This window comes from Vulpes vulpes, chromosome 1, assembly GCF_048418805.1.
Source record: "Vulpes vulpes isolate BD-2025 chromosome 1, VulVul3, whole genome shotgun sequence".
NCBI lineage: Eukaryota > Metazoa > Chordata > Mammalia > Carnivora > Canidae > Vulpes > Vulpes vulpes.
The window spans coordinates 47,096,453-47,116,182 of NC_132780.1; the positions used below are offsets into that span (position 1 = coordinate 47,096,453).

At 42.4% G+C, this 19,730-nt stretch overlaps 1 protein-coding gene across 4 annotated transcripts in view; it reads left to right on the forward strand.

Annotated features, from left to right (window-relative positions):
- NTRK2 (neurotrophic receptor tyrosine kinase 2) overlaps nucleotides 1–19,730 on the forward strand; it is a 332,550-nt gene that overhangs the window by 179,378 nt on the left and 133,442 nt on the right. For 2 of the 4 annotated variants that reach the window (XM_072763245.1, XM_025984169.2), the window contains 2 exons: nucleotides 5,625–5,813; nucleotides 10,112–10,669. In XM_072763245.1, coding sequence (XP_072619346.1) covers nucleotides 5,625–5,813; nucleotides 10,112–10,140 — 218 coding nt within the window. In that variant the 3' untranslated portion in view covers nucleotides 10,141–10,669. Of the gene's footprint in view, nucleotides 1–5,624; nucleotides 5,814–10,111; nucleotides 10,670–19,730 lie in introns of those variants that run through there. The other 2 variants (XM_025984167.2, XM_072763240.1) reach the window with 1 other exon arrangement.

A 19,730-nucleotide genomic window follows, 5' to 3' on the forward strand; every position in this document is an offset into this window, starting at 1 on the left:
CGTGTTGGCCCCTTGGTTAATTTTCTGTGTTCCTTGTTTCTGAGTTGCTCAAGAAAAAGGACTAGGATTTTTCCAGAAAAGGCATTACTCTCACTAACTGAGCTCAGTAAATGGCTTTATATTTTTGAAGTTGATGTTTTTTAATCCTAGGAGGAATGCCAACTGCTGCTCCAGGTCTAGGTAGTTGCTGGGCTTTTTGGAAGTTTTAGGAAATAAAATGCAATAGCACCCAAACTCCACATACAGCAAAGTTGGCTTCAAGTCAAGTCTGGACAAGTGGGGATCTTAACTTCTTCCATTGGCCAAGACGTAATACATTTTTGAATTGGTTAAATCAGCTGTTCATTTATGACCATTTCTCTTTCAAAACAAGACTCTAACGTCCAGACGCTCTGATTTGGACTTGATTGCATTCTATTCCTTGCATTCAGACTGTGTGCTGACAATTGAAAAGCAGAGTTTGTAGCTTACCAAATGAGTGCACATAATGTATCTCATCACTGGGATTGAAATCAGGTGTGATCTCCGGGGCCCTCCAATTTGTTCAGTACTTTCTATGGGTACAGCGACAATGAACAGGAATTCATTAAAAAGCGCAAAAAGGCAAACTGCCTTACATCTTGTATGTGTGTTTCCAAGAGTTGGCCATCTTGGGCATCTGTTGGTTAGTATGTATTGTGGTAGTGAAGTCGGGGAGGGGAAATGTACCAGTGTCATGGAGCCTTCCGGTCCTGAGCCACCCACCCCCTATGTGTTCATCCCTCCATGCAAGGAGTTCTGTTTTCCATTCCTTTTTTGAGCATGATATTAGTAATTCTGACCCTGAAGTGTCCCCCATGAATTCCAAGGTAAAAGCTCTTAACTAGCAAAGTGAAAATAGAGATGTGGCCAAATTGGAACATTAAACTCAACCAGCTCAGGATTTGTTTGGTGACTCCCCCAGGGGCACATTTCAGATACAGTTAATCATAGTCCCTTTGCCAAGATATCAGAGAGTACCCTGCTGGGAAATCTTAAAGGCTTTGTAGTGTGTGTGTGTGTGTGTGTGTGTGTGTGTGTGTATGTAGGGGGCACAGGAGGCAGAAGGAACAGGGTGATAAAGTCTCCTACAAAGGCAATGGGTCTTCTCTCCACTAAACAGAGGATCACTGTAACCCCGTAATCATTTTCCAGGCCAATTTTCCCTGCTGCGAGGTGTGCGTTCTTGGAAAACTTCAAAAACAGGGCTTCACCCCTTTAGGCCACAGCAGAGAGAATTCTTCTTCAGAATTGTTCTTTGAGCCACAGTCCATCAGAGGTGCTGCTGCTTTAAAATGTAGGTTGTATTATTATTTGGGTCTGGTGAGGCCAACAGGTCAGAGAAAGACTGCCATGGAAAAGATAGTCTGTTACTCCCCGTTTCTGAGAGAAGAGAGCAGCCACAGCACAGTGGGAGGACTCCAGGGGGAGCACCAGGGTCGGTCAGGAGGCAGGGGGAGTGATGGGAGAACGCTGGGCAGGAGGCTTTATGGTGGTTTCCATGGGAAGGAACAGGCCAGGCAAGGTAAACAGGTTTAGGATGGGCTGTTCTGAGTACCTTCGGCAGGCTGTGGGCAGGCAGGCTGTCCTCAGTTGTCTGGTGCCTGGCTCTGGGGTGACAGGGCAGGTGGATGGCGGCATACTATGGATCGGCTGGCTTGTATATGAGAGGTACGCTCTCAGGCAAGTTCTTTACCATCTCTAGGAACTGGCTATCTCTGGGAGGGGCATTACCTTCAGGGTCAGCCAGGCCCCGGATGTTGAAGCATCAGAATACGGAAAATAAGAGGCATGGTTAATACAGCTGTCAAGAACAGTTTCTCCCCTTCCCTTAAAGACATTGTTGGCCTTGAGAGAAGGAAATCCTTTCCCCAGATGACCTTCAGCAGTTCTTATTATTAGAAAACAAGCATAAGGCTTAGAAATGTCTGGAAGTCTGGGGGTGCCCGGGTGACACAGTCAGTTGAGCATCTGACTCTGTGGATTCAGCTCAGGTTGTGATCTCAGGGTTAGGAGATCAAGAGCCCCACGTGGCACTCTGCGCTCACTTCAGGGTCTGCTTAGGATTCTCTCCTCCTCTCCCTCTGCCCCTCCCCCCACTTGCTCTCTAAAGTAAATAAATCTTAAAAATAAAAGTCTGTAAGTCAGATGTGCAGAATACATTACCAAGCAGCTCTGTTGAAAGAAAAATGCTTCTTTGCACCTGAGACATATTAAAATAAAAATGGGCTAAAAACGTTTCCAGGCATAGCTCATATTTGTCAGCTCAGTAATTAGAACTACCCCCCTCCCAAACTTGGCAAGTGGCACATACCCAGCAATTTAAAACTTTTTATTAATGTTATAAGACATTTTTTTCAAACCTTCATATGAATTTCTTATAACCCACTGTGATGTGCCCCTGACTCTTCTGCTGTCTTTTTGTGGTGTCTCCTTGAGCTGGTGCACAGACACACAATGACACATCCCGTGATAGGCGCAGACAGCCTGCTGTCAAATTATATAGACATTCATTGTCCCTGCTGAGAGCTTTCCCCCTACCTAACTTTGCTGTGCTCCATTAGATCAAAATGTTCACAGAAAAATGGGCTGAATCCCTGCAACCTTGCCAGCCATATCAATCTTCCAGGATTTAGAATATCAGTGATGAAGAAAATAGCACTTGAATTAATATTTGCTTGATAAATTGTGGAGGTTTGTATGTTGCTCAGATTTGTCAACAGTAACCTTCTGGCAAAGTGAAAAGACTTTTGAAGAATTGCCTCTGGTGCTTTATACCACTTTCATGCTTACCTTTTTACCCGCTTCCCCTCTCCCCAAACGAAAGCCCATTCCCTTGGGCTTTGTTACCTCAGAATTGGGGGTTTTCCAAGGGAAGGAAAGGGTGTCCTTTGGTGGAAGAAGAAAAGCAAAGGGAAAGCTTCTTGCTGCAATTCTGTAAGTAAGGGCACCACTGTATACATGGTGGATGATTTAGAGCCCAGATTCCTGGAGGCATCTCAGCATTGCCTTCTAGATGGCAGCTTCCTCCACAATGATTAGATGCTATAGGAATGCTGATAGCCTGACCTGGGCCCCGGGGAGAGTCACAGAAGGAAGCAACGCATTCTCATCATTGCAAGGGCTCTGGAAACAAGTACCGCTGGCCTTCTGACAACACGTGGAGTATTGGAACATGACAGCTCCTGCATTCCTGGGGGTAAACGTTGAGAAATGTGCGACCTTGATTGCACAACCCTGGGGGCGCAGGCAGTAGCTCGCTTTGGTAACCTCAGAGTGGGGCGGGAGCAGCTGTGCCAGGAACACAGTGAGGGTGCCAGTGGTGGGAAGGCTTTACTGGCAAGATGCAGAAACCCTAACATAACACATTTCCATTTTCCATCTCTGGGTTTAAGCTCTGGGTGATCTAGGCTTGTCAGGAAGCAAATCATAAAACAGGGATGGTGAAGGAGATTGGAAAGAACTTGTCTGTATAGCTATTCTTGGCAGAATTTCCACTCTTTACTAATGCTGGTGAGCTAGGCACAGGACACAACCAGCGAGATTGCTTTTGCTTTGAGTGTTCTACAGATTCTAAATTGGCTGTATGAGGACTTGTTTGCAGAATTAAGCCAGAGTGTATCATTAAAGGAAACTGAAATGCACATCCCCTTGAGAAGACGCTTTAAAAAATTACCTATAATAGCAGCTGGCTGCCTCCTGCATAGTTTGCTTAAGATTCAGCTAGCTGGGGTATGTCCAATTGTTATCACTGCAAACTGGGATAATCCCCTTCTGAGGCAGAAAATGAATCTTGGAGGTCGGGGGATGGATTATCAGTATCTTTCATAGGGGACTCAAAAATGCATGACACAATGACTTTTGTCTTTGGAATTGCCGTGCTTCTCACTGAAATCATTAATTAACTGAGAAGGAAAGGGGAGAGAAGGATGGAGGTGTGGAAACACGTATGCTGGGTGGTTGGATGAAGGCACAATCCCTTGCTCAGCAAGTAGCAATTCAGGCTTTTCTTCCACTGGTACACAGTTGCCTTGATTGATACTTGATTCTGTCTTTTGTTTTTCCTCCTTATCTTTCCTCCCTTTGTTTCTCTTGGCTTCTGCCAGTGGCTGTGGGCAGTGGTCTGCTTCTGTGAGAACCTGCGGCCACTCAGTACACTGCAGAAACACGTGTACTATATGTCAAGGGAGGTTGTCGACTTCTCACCTACAGAGTGTGTATCATGAGCTATAGAGACCTTAAATTGTTTCAAAGTGTTCACATAGACCTTTGGTATCCATTGTGCATCCAGTTTTGTTTGCACACATTATGGGTTTAGTAGTCAGTGAATACATTGTTTAGACAAGACACAGTAGATCGTATTTATGGGCATATGCATTCTTAGACTCGAGACTAGAAAGTCTAAGTCTTGTGTGAAAAATGCTATGGTTATTGCATTAGTATAAAGACATCCATAGAATGATCTACAAATAAGATTAGAGGTAAAGGCAAAGCAGGCAACTTTGCTGTGGGATTGACCCATTATTTTCATGAAAGCATTTTGTAGGCAAAAGTGTCATTGCTATCAGGGTATGCAGAAAGTGAAAGATTAGTAATAGGACCATCCAGTGTAATTTTAGTCCACCAGTTATAAGTTTATTTCATAATACCTAAAAGCAATTCATGCTCATGAAGCACATTTAAATTTATAATACTCTTTTCTATCACTAGTCTCATAAAATAACAGATATTCTTTTGCACATTTTATGAATGTAAGTGGACATAGGGGTACAAAAAAGGTAAGTGACTTGTCCAAAGAGTGGAGAAAGGCACTCAAGTGTTTGAACTGCTAGTATGCCTTTCAGTATATGGTGACATGGCAATCCTGCATTCATGCTGGGAGTTTCAATGAGAGAGTGTTCTAAAGCTGTTCAGAGAACAGAAAGCAAAGCTGCATATTAACTTACCGGAGAAGGAAGTCAAGACATTGGAACCTTCACACATTGCTAATGGGAATAGAAATGGTGCAGCTACTTTGGAAAACAGTTTGGCAGTTCCTCAAAATGTTAAACATAGGGCTACCACATGACCCAAAAATTCTACCCAGGAGAAATGAAAATGTATGTCTCCACAAAAACTTGTACACAGAGATTCATAGCAATATTGTGGACATCGGCCAAAATGTGGAAACATCTGAATGTCCATCAGTGGATGAATGGACCAGCAGAATGTAGCATATCATACAATGGAATATTATTGGCAATAAAAAGGAATAAAGTAATGACGCATGCTACAACATGAATGAGGCTTAAAAGCATGCTGAGTAAAAGCAGTGTGTTCCAAAAGATCACATATGATTGCAATCATATGAAATGTCCAGAATAAATCTATAGAGACAGAAAGTAAATTTGTAGATGCCTGGGGCTAGGAGTGGGGATCCTGGGAAATAATTGTTAATTAGGATGTTGAAAATCTCCTAAAATCACATGGTGATGGCTACACCATTTTCTGAATATACTGAAAACCACTGAATTGTACACTTTAAATGGGTGAACTTTGTGTGTGTGAATTATAGCTCAAAAGGCATTAAAAATTATAGGAGAATATGTATTTTTTTCCAACTCCAGGCCCAGCTTCAGTTATCAGCAATGATGATGACTCTGCCAGCCCCCTCCACCACATCTCCAATGGGAGTAACACCCCATCATCTTCAGAGGGCGGCCCCGATGCCGTCATCATTGGAATGACCAAGATCCCTGTCATTGAAAATCCCCAGTACTTTGGCATCACCAACAGTCAGCTCAAGCCAGACACATGTAAGTACAGCTGTTTATACTTAATGGCCTGGAGCTTCATAGCTGAATCAATCAGCGTGCTTATCAGAATGCCTGACGAGGATGACTGAGGGGAGGGGGCAGTGAAATGTCTGAGAATTCCTGGGGCTTTGGGGCTATGGAATGGATCCTTTAGTTTGCTGTTCATGGAATTCTCAGGGTGTGTGTCCTGCTGGGCCTGGAACTGTGGACAGATACCGACTTTTCTCGGGATCCATTTTCCAAAACCATTTGTCACCATGAAGTTGGAATCAAGGCATGCTTATCTTGAAAAAGATAGAGACAGAAACCAGAAGTATTATTAGGCTGCATATTCATCAGTTACAATAGACAGGCAATTGGTGGGTTTTAAATTTGATTTATTGAAAGTTATGAAAACATACAGCATTGATAGGAAGGTGCTGTGTTGCTCACAGGGGATATCAATTCAGGTAAATCGGTATTCTTTGTTCAGTCCTTGTTCCCAGCATGAGATTTGTTGTTATGCCACAATAGCAAAAAGACATCACAACAGATGATGCGCATATTAAGTGCAGTGATCTATACTACTCAGAACCAAATTCACCTATTAGCTTCTGTTGAGAAGCTTGAGATTTCTCTCAGGGACTCTTACCCTATCTTTAGAGCCATTGCTCAAATATAAAAAGCAGAGTGCAGCTCTGTTTTGTTATGGAAAACAAAAAATAAAACCACAGTGGACAGACAGGCTTATGCCACTGGAACCACAGGCCTTTCATCATATATAGGCCATGAAGGCTAGAACATCAGGTGGCCTAGGTCCCAGGGGTTCATCTGACACTGATGAATGGGCACCTTCTGTTTTTATTCCACCTGAAATACTGTACTTCTATCTTGCCTCAGAAGTAAGGTAGGAAAGTTACAAAGTTAGAGAATGACTAACTTTGGAGTTAGTCAGCCTCCAAACTGATTTCTGACTAAGAGAACTCTCCAAATAAAGGGGCTTAGCAATGAGTATCTGTTCATACATAAGGAAACACCTGTAATTTCCTCCTATTCATTCAAATTTACCCCAAGTTATGGTGAATATTGGATTTTAATATAACCATTAGGAATAACAATATTATGAGCTTCTAAGGTGTGAGACGGGACCCCACCATAGAATTCAGCTGAATATGCAATATGACAAGATAAATAGAATAGCATAGATGAGGAATATTGAGCTCCTTGAAATAAAAAGTTTTTGTTTAAAAAAAAAGTTTTTGTTTGAAATCAAGGCACTATTAATCCTAATATTGTCATTATGGTGTGAACAAGATGTATGGAGGCTCTGCTTAGAATGTGTGCATTCTTTATAGAGATAAGCATCTTCCAAAGGTCCTTGAAATACTTTACATGCCTAACAGTCAAATATTGAATAAGGCAAAGCATGGTACTATGATGGGAGAATCTGTCATCATTTTGATTGTGCTCCCTAGAGTCTTTTGACCCCTCTGTCACCACTAATACCAGGCTCTGTGATATACTTCAGGTAGCCCAAGGCTGTATCATAATTGAGGTTGACAAAAATCAACCTATCCTCAAAAGTTTGTTCTTCTTTGTTGACAGGGAAATATAAGGCTGAATAATCAAGTAGATAGCATCAGCCCAATACATCCAATAAGAGAAAATGAACCAATGAGCAAGAAAGCAAACAAACAAATGAGAACCAAAAAGAAAGTGGACTAAGTGGCTGCTGAGCCTGTAGTTGTATCTGGAAGTGCTTTCAGCCCTCAGATATCTCACGGAAACTTTCTCAAGGTGGTTTCCTTAGTCTAGAGTCCATGGGGATTTTTTTCAAAGGTTTTTAATTACACATTTCGGTTATTTTGGAAGAGTCTTGGTTTTGTGGCTCAGCCACTCTATGTCACTGCTACTTAGAAGGCATGGGAAGCAAGTTTAGGAGACTTGTAGCCTCCCCTCAGTTTCTGTACTCCACCAGAGGGCTCTAGACCACTGATTCTCCATTTGACACTCCCTTCCTTATAAAGTCTTGCAGGGCCCTGTCCGGGCTCAGTGTTCTCAGTCACTCACAGTATCTTATATCAGAAGAAATTTTCTTTCTTCCAGGCATCAAGCCATATGCTCTTCCATAATCTTAAGAACACTTAACATCACACATCTTCTGTGAATCTTTTTCAAAGAAATGGGAACGAAGGAGCAATTTACTTCTTTCCTTGTCTTCATTCTTTCTTAAATGCCATTCTTTATCCCATAATTTTTTCCTTTATCTTCAATGTATCTGTTGCTTCTTGTTAAATCCTGAGTCTGACCACGCTTGTGTACGTGTTTCTATAGTCTTGTTTAGGTTAGATTGTAAGCTCCTAGAGAGCAGGAACTCTATCTGTTGAACTACTTCTTCATAACAAAGGACATGATGTACCTTTGCTGTTGGTCAGATGTTGACCAGATGATGGCTATGTATTACTGAAATATTAATTACCAACAGAGTTATAACAAGTAAAAATGAACCATAGCCTTTTTCATTGGCTTTCCTCCTTATTAAACTTGCCTACATAGAGGTTTATTTGTTAGACATACTTTTTACAACATATTAGCTAATTTAACCAGAGTTAGATAACAATTTAGCAGAAATAAGCTTCTGACCCCCCAAAAACCCTTTTTTGATCATTCTAAATGGAGTTGTCCAGAAATTAAAATATTTAAAAATACATAGATCTGATATACAGAGAGATTTATTGCTGTACGCCCATGAAATTTGGGAAACTTAGCCTTTCTTTTTTTAAGATTTTATTTATTTATTTATTCATGAGAGACACGGGGGGAGAGAGAGAGAGAGAGAGAGAGAGAGAGGCAGAGACACAGGCAGAGACAGAAGCAGGCTCCATGCAGGGAGCCTGATGCGGGACTCGATCACGGGTCTCCAGGATCATGCCCTGGGCTGAAGGTAGGCGCCAAGCTACTGAGCCACCCATGTGTCCCGGAAGTTTAGCATGAAATGAAGTGATTCCCATTGAATATTTTTACAAAATAATCTCCAAAGAACCTCTAAAGCAGGAGTCTTCCAAGAAGTTGGATGTCTTGCATTTGAAAAATGAATTTAAGAAGATCTTGGTAGGGATCCCTGGGTGACGCAGTGGTTTGGCGCCTGCCTTTGGCCCAGGGCGCGATCCTGGAGATCCGGGATCGAGTCCCACGTCGGGCTCCCAGTGCGTGGAGCCTGCTTCTCCCTCTGCCTGTGTCTCTGCCTCTCTCTCTCTCTCCCTCCCTCTCTCTCTCTCTGTGATGACTATCATAAATAAATTTAAAAAAAAAAAAGAAGATCTTGGTAAAAGTTTAGAATTTTTACCACATACTTAGAGCAAAATACCCCATGGATAGTACACCACCAACCTCTGGACTCTGTGAGAGACATGGGCCATAAACCAGCATATTTACTTCTTTTTCCTAAGTCTACATGCTAGTCAAAAATGTTGGCTTTAGAATACATGTGTGATCTTACAAAGAATGGTCCCAGTCTTATTTCATTGAATTGTAAGAATCTAATATAGAAAGTGAAGTTCAATTCATTAAATATTTATTGACTACCCACAACACTTTTACAATGCTAAAAAACCAAGACTTAGTGAGGATGTTAGCATATTCTTTGCCCTCAGGGAGTCTTATTGGGAATAGCAGTGGTCACAGATATAATCATATAATCACAGCACACCCTGATAGAATAGCTCAGAGCAAAGGTCCTAACCCCTAATTACCCATAGGATCAGGCAGGTTTTTTGAGAAACAGGCTGGGTCAGAAAGATGATGAAGGCCTTACTAGAACATGGGCCTACTATTACCAGATCCTCTCATTTTCCCAGCTAGAACAGCATTTATTATTTTTATATGAATTCCCTAAGATTTAAAACACTGCGTTGGGATCAATAAATTTTATCAGTAAGAGTCAGAGTTGGTCCATAGTCCACCATCTGTATGTGACACCTGAGTTAGACCTTAAAGATCAATTAACACACCTTATTTTATAAACAAGGCCCAGAAGTGGCTTATCCAAAATGATACAGCCTCCCTGCTTGCATAGATTTGCTTTAAAAACGAAATAACAAACAAACAAACAGAATCAAACCGAATTGCTTTAAATGATGTGTAAGATCATTTAAGCGAAGGATGATAATAAATTCTATCCCCCAAAGTACTCTTAGCAGCTATGTGAGTGGACTCATTTCAAAAGTCCAGAGATGGTTTGCAGGATTTTAGAGCAATCTGAACAGGGCTGAATTGCTCCCGAGCACTTTCCAATAGCAAGTCTGTCTACTTTATTGCAGGGCCCAGAGGTTCCCCCAAGACCGCCTGATAATAATTTGGTATTTGGAGGCTCCTATGTCACTGCAGGAACTAAAGGAGGCTAAATCCATACCTGATGAAGGAGAAGAGTTCTATGGTTATCTGCAAATTCTGGCCAGACAACATCTTGACGTCACTCCTTAGCTTCCATAACCTAGCCAAGCAAGAAGTTGCCTTCCAAAGAGAAAGCAGTGTGCTCTAATGACTAAGCCCTCAAAATGATATGCCACTTTAACTATAGACCCATCTCCTCGATCAATCAGGATGGCAAGATGGAGCTGAGGAGCTCAGCAACATCAAGTCTGGAGTTGGTCTTTAATTCAACTAGTCTGGAATTGGTCTTTAATTCAACTAGTCTGTGTAGACGTGTCTGAAAACCACGTCATCTGACAGCATGGGGTGGTTTCCCAGTAGGATTTACAAACTTGGCTCAAGGGCAGCCGTGTGCTATCCTCTCCTTGACTGCTGAGAAACATTTTGACAGGGTATACTGGAAACACACCTTCTGAGCTGAAAAAAAAAAAAAGAAAAGAAAGAAACACTAACCAGCAAAACCCCCGAATCATCCATCCTGGGTTCTTTTGAAGGGTGGGAATGCATTACAGCTTCCCCTGCAAGAAAAACAAATGCTATAAACTTATTGTCATCCCCAAATGTGTGTCTTTCCTAGAGCAGCCTTGTAAATTAGCTAAGGTTCTAGGCCTGGGGCCAGAATTAAATTAGAACTGTCTCTAAATATGAACTGGGTGTGTCTGTCCTTGTAGCGCATGCCCTCTGTGAGTATGTAGGGCCGTAACTCCCTGTGACAGATGTGTATGAAGAATTCTGACTTTTTCTCTTTGATTCTGTTTCCAATGAAAAGTGGATATTTATTGATTTCCTGCAGAGTGTGCCATACTTCCCCAGGTATTATAGTTCACATGTGTGTGTATGTGTGTGTATTCTCATCGGTTTCATGCTTATTAGGCAATTATGTAGATAAGCACAGATTCATAGACCAGCTAAGACTAGGGAAATAAGACATAATAAGGAGAGGGAGTGTTTTTAACTGTAGTTGGAAAGATCCACAGGGCACTCCTCCCTCTCCTCTTAACTGCCATACCCACACCATCTTTGTGTTGTCAATAAGGGAAGGATTGGAGGTAATGTTTTTCACAGAGCTGCGGAGGTTTTGGACATATTTCCAATGTTACTTTGAGTCCACATGAGCACAGATTAAGAATTATGTCCAGGACCCCAGGAACTCATTAGATCAAAGGATGAGAGTACTGAGAGTTTCCCGGGCTTCTCTTCAGACTTCACGACAGCCTGTTTCCATGGGTCCATTTTGATGGTCAGGGACAGGATTTAAAGCCAGGAAGAAACAATTGCTTTAGCACTCTTCTCTATCTTTTGCCTATTAATTTTGTCTTCCAAAGTAGATTTTCTTCTAAGCATTTAATCGGCCAAGTAATAGCTGCTTTGGGAACTGTTTAAATCCCCTTGAAGGCTGTGACCTGCACTTTAAAAATAAGCTTAGCCCATTCTGCCCAGCGTGAGTATTAGGATGGAGGGAGAATGCAGTTATTTTAGGATCCTTAGAAACTGCTTCGTTTACAGCCCACTGGGTTGACAACTCATCCCTTGGGGGTCTCCGTGGCTCGAATGTGCAGGTCCCAGTCTAATTCTGTCTCCTTCTCGGTGCCATGGTTCCCCATGGCTAGCTAGAACAGCTGGATATCATATTCTCTTTTCAACTCCAGGGGAGATGGCAAGAAGCTATCAAATAATGCTTAAAAAAGCAACTTGAGTTTCTCAGAAGAAAGGAAATGAACACATGCTGCATAATTACATTTAAAATGTAAGCCATGTTACAAATTCCAGACATGAAGATTCGTTAGCAAATCAGTTTCAAGCACACTTACAACCGAGTAAGAGATAAGATGTCATTTTATTAGCCTTTGACCCCTGGATGATATTATTTGTTCTCAAAAAAGAATTATAGGTTATAGGATAACTGGACCTCCTAGAGAAACTACTCCATAATGGCTAAAAAAGGGAAAATGAATATGAATTTAGGGGGAGACACTTGTAGTAAGATTCTCAGAACTGTTTTTACTTCCACCCCATTGACCAGTAAGATGGAACTATGGATGCCCCCCACATCAGATGTTTTAGTCCAATTCCACCAAATCATCCATGATGTTCTGGAAGTATGCCAGCAGATGCAGGATCCTAATGCATTTGTTCTGGGCATTTCCCAAGGCCCATCCCTACTGGAGCATGGGTACCAGCAGGATGAATCGAGTCAATCTGCCACCCCCATTTTGGTTTCTACTGGGTCACTCTTGCACATGCCAGCAGACTATGGACTGGGGCCAGCTCCCAAACACAAATGCAGGAGAGCCTCTTACATTGCTGAGAAGCTCCTGCTACCCAGATGCTTCGAACAATTAAGTGCTCCCTATGGTTAAGTAGAGATGGCACAATGAGAGTTCTTCTGGGATATGACACTCAATCCTATATGGCAGCTTTTATAACAGAGAGTAGGCTTTCTCTTTGTGAAGTGTAGATTTTTCTCTGTCTTTACTTATTCTGCCAGCCTGAGGGTAACCCACCATGGCTGAGCTTCTTTTTAGATCACCCATAGTCCGAGAATCCATGTTCTCTTTATGTTCACTGATGTTGTAGTTGGCTGTTTGTTTGAGCTTGGGAGTTGTCACTTTTCTTGAAGAGTGGTTAGATGCATTTGCTTCATACCACAGACAGGAAAGAATTGGAGGAAGAACTGCTTCTTCGTTTAGCCTGATAGCCAAGCGCAAAGGCCTTTTTGCTGCTAGGGCTCAGCTCTAAGTGGGAGTCCCCTTGGGGATCCATGTTAGATCCCTGCTGCCCTCTGTCTGAGCCTGCTCCCTTTTGCTGAGAGAAGGCTGTGTCTTTCTGAATGGTTGGCCTCCTCAAAAAGGGGAAAATTAGAAGGCAGTATTTGTGCTTAAAGGGAAAAGGAATGTCGGTATTATAGTGACTGCCAGGACTAAGGCTGTTCCTAGGAACAGGACAGTCCCAGGAAAAGCACAATGGATCGGTCACTTGAGGTGGTATAGGCCTGATGATTTCTGCTGATAAGACAGAATTAAGTCTTAATTACCTCAAGAGCCCTCAGGTGCCGTAAAATGAGGTACTTTAAAATATAAAAATAAATAATAGAGGTAATTCCAACAGCTAGAGATAGTGGCTGATAGAGATAGTGGCTGATATATTGGAAAATATATATGGTCTTGTGAATATCCTTTGAATGTCCTGTGATATAAAGTCTATTTTTTCCTCTGCCTTTATTTGTACTGGGCTTTGTTCATAGTTCTGTAGTAGTGGCTCACACTAGGTAGATCGTACTGGAAAGTCTGGAGGAGGCATGTTGGGTATATACTTCCAGTTTCCGATTTCCAATTTGCTTGGTGGTACCCAGAAGCTAAGCTAGGCTGGGCGGCCAAACATGGCTGGCCACTTCAGGCTGGTCTAGAGAGACCCTAAACCCAGAGGTGTTCGGTTCTCACATGCTGAGTGTCAGAGAGGAAATGAGGATGATGTCTCCAGCTGGGAAGATTCTGGAAGTCAGAGGCTCTTTGTTCTGCCAAGGCAATTTGATAGCTCAGGTTTAGGGTCAACACTTTCAATGACTCCAAATGTGGTTTATTGCTCAACTGAAGCAGGTGATAGATAACCTTTTGTCTCCTGGTTGTTGGCCCTAGCCACCTCATTCCTCTCAAGGACCTTAGTGCACTGAACCTTAAGGACCAGGCTGATTACATCTAGGATGTTTCTCATTATTTAGGAACTGCCTTTCTTCTACCCAGATCCCCCATGCTGTGCAAGGGCCTCTGATAAGTCAGAACTTCCCTTTAGTCATTCAGCCATACCTAAACTTGATGGAGTTAGTTGCCCAATGGTCTCCAGATGTTTTATACTGAAAGGCTTCCTCTTCTGGTGACTCAGGCATGTAGGCCTGGACTGGAGTTCTGGTGAGGGCACCTTTATCAATAGTATGACAGAAGTAGTATGTCAGTGTTGGTATTAAGGTTGACAGATTCTAAAAAGGAGTTCAGAGTAGAGAGATTCCTGTGAATTGTAAGAGATTAGACTGGTGTGAGTTTGAACCAAAAGAGCGGTGGAGGGGAAGGGAGATTTCTAGAAAGAAAACAAAAAGCTAATGCCTAGTGTATAAATTATTCTTATCAGTTACTGTACATGCTATGAATATGTGTAGACATCAACATTCTCTATCCTGTTGCTACCATTTCGCACATTTATTTAACCATGCCTTTGACCGTGGTGTGTTATGGTGAAAACCAAGCTCATGATTAGGTAAGGATGACATGCAGACTGAGTGCCATAGTTCTAATGTTCTAATAAAGTAGCTGATAGAGAGGGGACAGGATAAAATCCTATGCTATCTAATTGTATTGAAAGAGTTAGCCTCCGTATTAGGGAATGAATGCCCTTACTAGAGGAGATTACATGATGTCTGCTTGTAAAATAAGCAGAGACAGTACCATGGAGCTGCCACCTGAGTTGTTTTCCCGCACGAATGGTGGATGCCCAAGTCCTCACACCCCTCATTCCCACCCCTGCTCCTGAGCAGGGTTCCCTGTTGGAGTAACAAAAGTTGGCCTTCAGTCTGTTGCTAAAAGAACAGAGAGAAATTCACTTGTTCCCTGGAGATGGGACTCAGATTTTTACCTTCTCTTCGTTGAGTACTAACTGGTCTTACAGTGTCTCTATCCTAGTTTATTTGCTCCTTCAGAACCCCCTCTGCCCCTCTCACATGGCCACCCTCCCTTTGTCTGTGCGTGTTGGGGAATCAGGAACCAGGATGCTAATGATTATATCGCTCCCAGGTTCCCGTTTCCATTGGTGCCATTTGCTGAAACCCGCAGAAGCAGATGTGCAGCCATATCACTGCTTGAACTTATTTACAGAGGGCCGCTGGTTCCTTTACAAGGACTGTAACTTTGAGGGTGTTTCTTTCCTTCCTAAGAGATTTTGTTTGGAGTTAATGGCAAAATTCCTCTACTTGCATGTGAAGCTTGTTTTCCTTGAGCCCTACCTAGACTTTTCAACATTGATTTGGGAAGAGGAAAACACTCATTTCACTAGTAAGATATCAGTGATGGGTCACTCTGCCTTAGATTACTGAACTCCTGGGCCTGGGAAGGGAAAAAATGGAAAGGTAGCAAAGGGAGTAATATTGTCCCTCACTTCCTGAATCATGCTTCTCTTTTGGACTCAGTATATGCTCTGCTTTTTCCTACATATCGCACCCCAAGTTCTAGTTGAAGTAGATCCTAGCCAGATTTGGGTTTGGTAGCCGATACATGGGTATGGTCCTTGGTGTTAACATCTCGGTGTTGTCTTTTGTTCTCTTGAAGAGATCTGTATTGTTGACGGCCAAGCTTCTGTGTGAGGGCAGAGCTCTGGGAGGGGTTGTTGGGTGAGGGGTGAATTCATGTAGGCCCACATCCTTTTCCCATTTTGGAAGAAAGGGACTTGGGTGTATATGGATTCTGGTTCCATAGAAGATCTCGGTGTTGCAACCATCCACTCTGTGACGTCTCCCTGCATCCCCACCATGGGCAGTGAGCCTCTGGCAGCTGGGCACCTGCTCACTGCCTTCCAGTGCTGGTCTCAGCCCTTCGGCCCTCCGATGCTGGACCACAATCTATGGGGATGGGCTTGGGAAAGGTCTCTTTTGACTGCTACATCTTGTTCCACTCCATTTCCCTCTCTCCTTTGATGCAAGAGAGCAGACCTAAAACATGACTTGTATTCTTTTACTATGTTCAGAAACTCCAGGGCTTGTCTATGTATGAATGAACAATGAGGTCTGGAATTCTCCATTATATAGACATGTAGATGGAATTGAGATCTGTTGTATGGAATTTGTGATGTAGTTGATAATTCAGAGCCAAACACATATGCCAATAAAGACAAGTGTGAGATCCATGCTTCTGTTGCCTGCTTTTGTCACCTACCAATAATTATTCTTACATGGACTTGAAAATTGAGTATCGGGGTTCTGAAAAGCACCACAAATGGCTCCCTAGAAGTCCCCACTGGTTCCTGTGTAGGCCCCAAGCAGACTCTCTCTGCTTTCATGCAGCTCCCTCTGTACCCAGGCAGGACCAGGACTAGGGTAAGGCAAGTGAGGGTCTCACATAGGGCACAGAATTTAAGGGGGTACCAACAATCTCAGAAATCCAGATAAATAATATTTTCATGCCAAAATAAAGGACAAAAAAGATATGGGCACCTAGGGGACTCAGTTGGTTAAGTGTCTAACTCTTGATCTCAACTCAGGTCTTGATCTCAGGATCATGAGTTCAGGCCCTGCATTGGGCTCCATGCTGGGCATGGAATCTACTTAAAAATAAAATAAAAAGGGGATCCCTGGGATCCCTGGGATCCCTGGGTGGCGCAGCGGTTTGGCGCCTGCCTTTTTGGCCCAGGGCACGATCCTGGAGACCCGGGATCAAATCCCACGTCAGGCTCCCGGTGCATGGAGCCTGCTTCTCCCTCTGCCTGTGTCTCTGCCTCTCTCACTCTCTCTCTCTCTCTGTGACTATCATAAATAAATAAAAATTAAAAAAAAAGTGGGGGGATCCCTGGGTGGTGCAGCAGTTTGGCGCCTGCCTTTGGCCCAGGGCGCAATCCTGGATACCCGGGATCGAATCCCACATCGGGCTCCCGGTGCATGGAGCCTGCTTCTCCCTCTGCCTATGTCTCTGCCTCTCTCTCTCTCTCTCTCTCTTTCTCTCTCTGTGACTATCATAAATAAATAAACAAAAATTAAAAATAAAATAAAATAAAAATACAGGACAGAAAAATAATGCCCAGAAATCTGTAAGAAAATACCAAACCTTAAAGAAAGATGGATCTGAGAGGGCTGGTACTAAGTGCATTGAGTCCTATAAGTTCAGGGTCAGAGTCTGTCTTTCTTTAAAATTTTGATATTTTTTTTCATTATAGCTATTTGCATGAATTTTTACTTTGAAAAATACCACAGTAAAACATTATGCATCTCAGTCACTGCAATTTCGGGTGTTCCCTTAAATTTTGGGCACAAGACTAGAATCTCTCCCCACAGTGCTCGGCCTGTCCGTGGACACAGGCTCCTTTCTGACCTGGCTCCTGTGTAAACCCCACCATCGCAAAGCTCAGTTTTGTATACATGAACGGCTGGGATGCTTAGCGTTAAGTCTTCTCTCCCCTCTTGTATTCCTGGCCTGACTGTCCTTCCTCACCCAGCCCATCTGACTCCGGACAAATATTTCCCTGATGCCCTTTTGCTCAGCCAGCTCATCATCACCAGCATTAATATTTGCAGAGACATTCACTCTCGTCTTCCTACTGCATTTTTTGTTATATATGTGACTCTCCAGAGTAAGGGAATGAGCCAGGCTGCCAGAGAGAGAGAGAGAGATTCTTTTAAAAAGGTAGAAGAGATAAAAGGGTCAGGGGGTCTTCTTGGTAAATTTGGGAAATAATGTAGGGAGGCAAATTAGATGAAAATCCAACATGCAAGTGAAACTCCTTTTTTTTTTTTTTTTTAAGTGAAACTCCTTTAAAAATGTATTAGATACTGCTTTGCTTTATTTTCCCATGTTTGGAATTTTAGTATTTCTTTTGCTAAATTACAGATATAATATTTGAGGTTTAAAACACTTAATTTTCACTTAACCTGTTCTTTAATGTCATGAGCCCTTTTTGTAAAGTCTGCATTTTTATTATCCATTAAACAAGCAGCATCTAACACCTTTTATGGGCCGGATCCGATGACCTGGCATTTGCATATTGGAAAAAAAAAACAAACATGAATCCTTGTCAATCCTGCAGGACAGGTATTATTGCTTTGTTTTACAGGCGAGTAAACAGAGGACCAGAGAGGTTAGGAGGAGAATTAATAAACCCAAATTATACCCCTAACACATGGGAGAGTTAATACTCAGGCCCTGATTAGCTCCCTGAATTCTGGCTCTCTTTCGTCTAGCCTAATGTTGCTGCTGACCTTTTCCAAAAATAATGTCTAGCAATTTTCTAAGTCTGCAAGAGGAATTGTGCTGTTGGCATTGCACCTTTCATGTGGGTTTATCAAGGTATGCTGAGTATATTAACCTTCAAACATAAAAGCCAAGGAATGCCATAGGAATGCCATATGGTGGGTAGTGAACTTACTGTTTTTAAAAAGGAGCCAATAGTCTCTGACCCCAGGCCCAGTTTCTGTTGTAAGGATTGACCCAGCGCCTCCTGGGTCAGGAGTGAGTTTTTCTCGATGGAGTCATTACTGGAAGTACTAAATAATCATGAATAATTGGCCTTATTCCTTAATTAAAATCACACAAAATCCCACTTTTTCCCCTTCCCCACATCCTTTTTTGTTTTATTTCAGAAACTCTTTGGAAAAGCATCCAGTACTATATACACCTCTGACTCTTTCTAGAATGCCTTCACTCTTCTGAGATTAAGACATGTTTCCTAGGTGAACTTCATGTCCGTATTTCAGAGGCCAGCTTTCAAAGAATGTCAAGTGTTTTAGCAGCAAATGGAGGTGCACACATTTCCTGACTTTCTGTAGGCAATGCTGTAAGGGTTGAGGTACCCACAGTTCTCGCCTGGTCACCCCGTTCTAGAGAGGCCAAGGGGACACAGAGGCTAATAATGCCTTCTCACTGACCATTCTGCAGGCAACCTGTTTTGATGCCAACCATTTGTAAGCATCTCATAGGGCAGACAAGTCACTTTTCTGGCTCACACTCTATGACTCATTCTTTTGTTTTCCATGCAAAGATTCCTGTTTCCAAACTGTCTAGTTAAAAGGGGTCAAAATTTTTATAGATATTTAGCTTTGGGAGGGAGGTCTCTTTGAAAAACATGAGTCAGCACGAGCAAGTGGCATGTCTTCCATGGGAAAAACACAGGAGTTTCATAAGGTCAGGGAACATCAAGGAGCTGAAAAACACCTGCTTTGTTATAGGCACATATGCTTATACACATTCATATATGTGACCAGTGCCTCATATTAGTTTTTAGTAAGTAGAGTAACACATGTTCCCCAAAACATCACGAGTCTTCACTAGGCTTGACGAGTGCAGATGAGTTAGAATGGTGAGGTTAGCCAAAATGTACACATTCTTTCCCGACTCAGTGTTTACTCTATTGTCTTTATAACTTAGAGAAGACCAAAGTATGCATTGCTCAACTGCAGTTTGAAGTCCATTGTGACAAATAATGATATAATCAAAATATTGTTTATTGGAGACCTGTAAGCCCCATACCACCCCATACTTCCATCAGCACAAGAGACTGGGCTCAGATAGCCCTTTAGGGTTTGCAGAGAGGTAGCCCAATAGCATCTTGGAATGAGATTTCCATAACTGGAATGAGATTTCAGAGGAAAGGGGTTGAAATACTTCCAAAGAGAGAATTCGATGGATCTTTTCCTTCCCCTAGAATGGGATGAGGGTTGTGTGCACTTCTGCATGTACCTAGCTACATTTACCAATATGGAAAATTTGCCCAATGAAATAAAATAAAACAAATCTATGACTACTAACATTTAACATTGAA